The sequence below is a fragment of the Cydia amplana genome, chromosome 14, assembly GCF_948474715.1.
Source record: "Cydia amplana chromosome 14, ilCydAmpl1.1, whole genome shotgun sequence".
In the NCBI taxonomy this organism is placed as follows: Eukaryota; Metazoa; Arthropoda; class Insecta; order Lepidoptera; family Tortricidae; genus Cydia; species Cydia amplana.
Window position 1 is genome coordinate 11,719,025 of NC_086082.1, and position 4,431 is coordinate 11,723,455.

The 4,431-nt window shown below is 34.0% G+C and overlaps 1 protein-coding gene across 1 annotated transcript; it reads left to right on the forward strand.

Annotated features, from left to right (window-relative positions):
* Positions 1 to 1,467: 1,467 nt before the first annotated feature.
* LOC134654351 (myb-like protein F) lies at positions 1,468 to 3,601 on the forward strand. The gene is made up of 2 exons (XM_063509815.1): positions 1,468 to 3,223; positions 3,368 to 3,601. The coding sequence occupies exons 1-2, from the start codon at positions 1,468 to 1,470 to the stop codon at positions 3,520 to 3,522; spliced, it is 1,911 nt and encodes a 636-aa protein (XP_063365885.1). The 3' UTR covers positions 3,523 to 3,601.
* The last annotated feature ends 830 nt before the right edge of the window (positions 3,602 to 4,431 follow it).

Here is a 4,431-nt window from a genome sequence, read left to right on the forward strand (position 1 = left end):
TTATAGCCTAGTATGCTCAATAGGTGACCAAAGTCTAAAAAAAATATTATATTTAAGATATTTTGAGCCTTGCCAAGATAAGGGTTAATTGTTAGTGTTAATGTTAAAAAATAAATGGTGTATGTCAAGTCCCAGACACCCCAGGCCAGCGTAGGGACTACAGCACAATCCTTGTGGATATATATCCTTATGGAGAGAGGGATATATGTGGAGGAGTGGAAAATGTAGACCCTGATATTATTTAATCATATTTAATCATTATTATATATAAATCATAAATCATTTATTTTTCGTGATAAACTAGTTATACATACAAAAGTAACATCATAAAGGTTATAAATTCATAATTACATATTGTTTACCACGAAATGGGCTCGCCTCAGCATAATGCTGACCCGAGAGTCGGCGCTGATCTTCCGGCGAGTCCATTTATTGTGGGCCACGATCGCAGCTGTACGGCACGGCCTCCTAAAACTGAACGCATCCACTTGCGGTGGCTGCCAGCGCCATCTGGCCTACGGGTGTCACAGATACTGATAACCTAAAAGGCAATGCCGTACAAGGTGCTAAAAATAACAAACAAGTTGAGAAATACTAGAACATATCAAGCATACAACACATTAAATAACAATGAAAACATATAGTTTGATGTACTTGCATATTGCACTTGTTAAATTTTAATTTAGCTTTGCGTTTTATATTTTGTTAGAGTAGTAGTAGCACCGGCCACAATCTCTCTGCTTTGCCTTAAGGTTGACTGGTAGAGAATGCTTTTGGCATTAATTCCGCCTTTTGTACGATACATTTTTCTTTTGTGCAATAAAGATTAAATAAATAATATACACAAAACGTGTAAACTGATGTGTTTAAGTGAAAAGTCGCTTAGGTCAATATCAGAAGTCATTTCAACACAGGAATTAACGTACACCTACATAATATTTAGTACCTGTTTTTAATTTATGAGTTTTCCTTCTTGAAACCAAAAGAAAATGTTTATCCAAATTAACTATATAAATTAGGTAAGTAGGTAAAATACCTAATTGATTTATTTCGGTTATTTAAATACAAACTAAAAATATAAAAAATAACTACCTACTAAAACCCTGTTATTTTGAAATCAAAAGTGAAAATACATTCCACGACTCTTCTCTTTCCAAACAGGCTCTAACCATTGTTTGATATAAACTCATCTTCCTGATGCTTGCCTACTTAAAAAAAACATTTAACAATATGGCCACCGGCGCACCGCCAATTAGTATACAACAAACCGCGGTTCCAATCACCTGGACGACGAACAGTCTGTTTGTACGATCTTCTAACGTCGAGACCTGTTGTTCCAATTTTAACCTTAATTTTAATTTCAGGCTAACAATGCCGCAGTTACATGTGAGTCTTCTGTGTCTGTCAGTTACGATTGCATCTGTCATTTGCCAAGAATATGATCATAATATTTTAGTCATTAACGGCATGCCAGATCATAAAAAGACGCGAAGTTCCACTTTAGAACGCACTTATGATAAAAATACTCTGAGTGGCGATCCAAAAGTTACTTATGGTGACAAAACACTGAAGAGTATTGATGAAGACAACTATGATATAAAAACCTTGAGTGGCGTTCCAAGCCGTTCTTTTAACGACATACACAACTATAATCAAATAAAAACCTTGAGTGATTTTCTAGATCGTACTAACGAAGAAAAAGTACCAAAGAACATTGGCAAATATAATTATGATGAAATAAAAACTTTGAGTGATGTTATTGAAAGTACACATGGCAACCAATTACTCAATCGCGTTGAGGAATATAACTATGATCATAAAACAACTCTGAGTGGCGTTCCGAAAGATACTTATGGTTACAAAACACTGAAGAGTATCGATAAACACAAATATGATCAAATAAAAAGCTTGAGTGATTTTCTACAAGGCACCAATGACGAGGAAGCATCGAAGAATATTGACAAACATAATTATAATCATATAAAAACTTTGAGCGACTTTCTTGAAAATAGACATGGCCACAAATTACCCAATCGCATTGAGAAATATAACTATGACCATATAAAAACTCTGAGTGACGTTCCAAAAGTAACTTATGGTGATGAAAGACTGAATGGTATTGACAAATACAAATTTAATCAAATTAAAAGCTTAAGTGATTTTCTACAAGGCACCAATGACGAGAAAGCATCGAAGAATATTGACAAACATAATTATAATCTTATACAAACTTTGAGCGACGTTCTTGAAAATACACATGGCCACAAATTACTCAATCGCATTGAGAAATATATCTATGATCATATAAAAACTCTGAGTGACGTTCCAAAAGTAACTTATGGCGATGAAATACTGAATGGTATTGACAAATACAAATTTAATCAAATTAAAACCTTGAGTGATTTTCTACAAGCCACCAATAACGAGAAAGCATCGAAGAATATTGACAAACATAATTATAATCATATAAAAACTTTGAGCGACGTTCTTGAAAATACGCATGGCCACAAATTACCCAATCGCATTGAGAAATATAACTATGATCATATAAAAACTCTGAGTGACGTTCCAAAAGTAACTTATGGCGATGAAAGACTGAATGGTATTGACAAATACAAATTTAATCAAATTAAAAGCTTGAGTGATTTTCTACAAGGCACCAATGACGAGAAAGCATCGAAGAATATTGACAAACATAATTATAATCATGTAACAACTTTGAGCGACGTCCTTGAAAATACACATGGCGAGCAATTACTCAACCACATTGAGAAACACAACTATGATCATATAAAAACTCTGAGTGACGTTCCACAAGTAACTTATGGTGACAAAACACTGAATGGTATTGACGAACACACATATGATCAAATAAAAAGCTTGAGTGATTTTCTACAAGGCACCAATGACGAGAAAGCATCGAAGAATATTGACAAACATGATTATAATCATATAAAAACTTTGAGCGACGTTCTTGAAAATACACATGGCCACAAATTACTCAATCGCATTGAGGAACACAACTATGATCATATAAAAACCTTAAGTGATTTGCTAGAACGTATTTATTACGATAAAACACTAAAGGACACTGACAAACATAATAATGATGAAATAAAAAAATTAAGTGACGTTCTAGAGAGTACATATGACAACAAATTACTCAGTCGCATTGACGGACAAAATTATTATAATATAAAAACACTGAGAGAAATTTTAGAAGGTACATATGACGAAAAATTACCTAATCGTATTGACAAACACAACTATGAACATAATATAAAAACGTTGAGTGACGTTCTAGAACGTACTAATGACGACTTACACAATCGCATTGATGAACACAATTATGATGATGGTGTTTCAGGACATAATAATGACGACAGAACGTTAAACAGAATTGAAGAACATAATTATGGTTATATAAAAACCTTGAGTGGTCCAAAACATATTTATGGCGAGAGTGAAGAAACCAAAATCCCACATTATTATGCCGCCATCAGAGTTTCATCAAGTCAATAAATCAACCGTATTGTATGACACCTGAAGCTGAGAAAGCAACAACTTATTATGGGTATGAATAGTCCAGAAATAAGTAAAACGAATGTTCCAAGCAAATTACATCATGTTATACATATTTTGCTGAAGTTACAAGGTGTTTATTGTTTTTTATTTAATTTACGCATATATATATATATATAATATAATTAATATATATATATATAATTAGTGTAATTACTAATTATAAACTCGTACATGTATTTTGTATACTTACATAATAATATGAAAATAAAGGTTCGTATCCTGGAGGACGAAGTAGACATTTAATCCACTTTGTACCTTAACCTCGGTAAAAATTCTGTATTACTTCGATGTCTCTGTTTTTTTTTAAGTCGTGAAAACTCCAATGTTACTCGTGTCACGTGTGTGCTATAAGTACCATGCATCGCCAAGAGGTATTCACATTGAATGGGTTTCCGCACCCCGCTCCACTCCGGTGTGGGAGCGGAACATTGCTGTCTCGTTTATACACCGGAGCGCCGTGCGGCTCCGCTTACGCTCTACGCTTTTGGCTGCGTACCTATAGCTGATCAACCAAATCTTGTCAGTAAAAAGCGGCCAAGTGCGAGTCGGACTCGCCCATGAAGGGTTCCGTATTTAGGCGATTTATGACTTATGACGTATAAAAAAAAACTACTTACTAGATCTCGTTCAAACCAATTTTCGGTGGAAGTTTACATGGTAATGTACATCATATATTTTTTTTAGTTTTATCATTCTCTTATTTTAGAAGTTACATTGGGGGGGACACACATTTTACCATTTTGAAAGTGTCTCTCGCGCAAACTATTCAGTTTAGAAATAAATGATATTAGAAACCTCAATATCATTTTTGAAGACCTATCCATAGATACCCCACACGTATGGGTT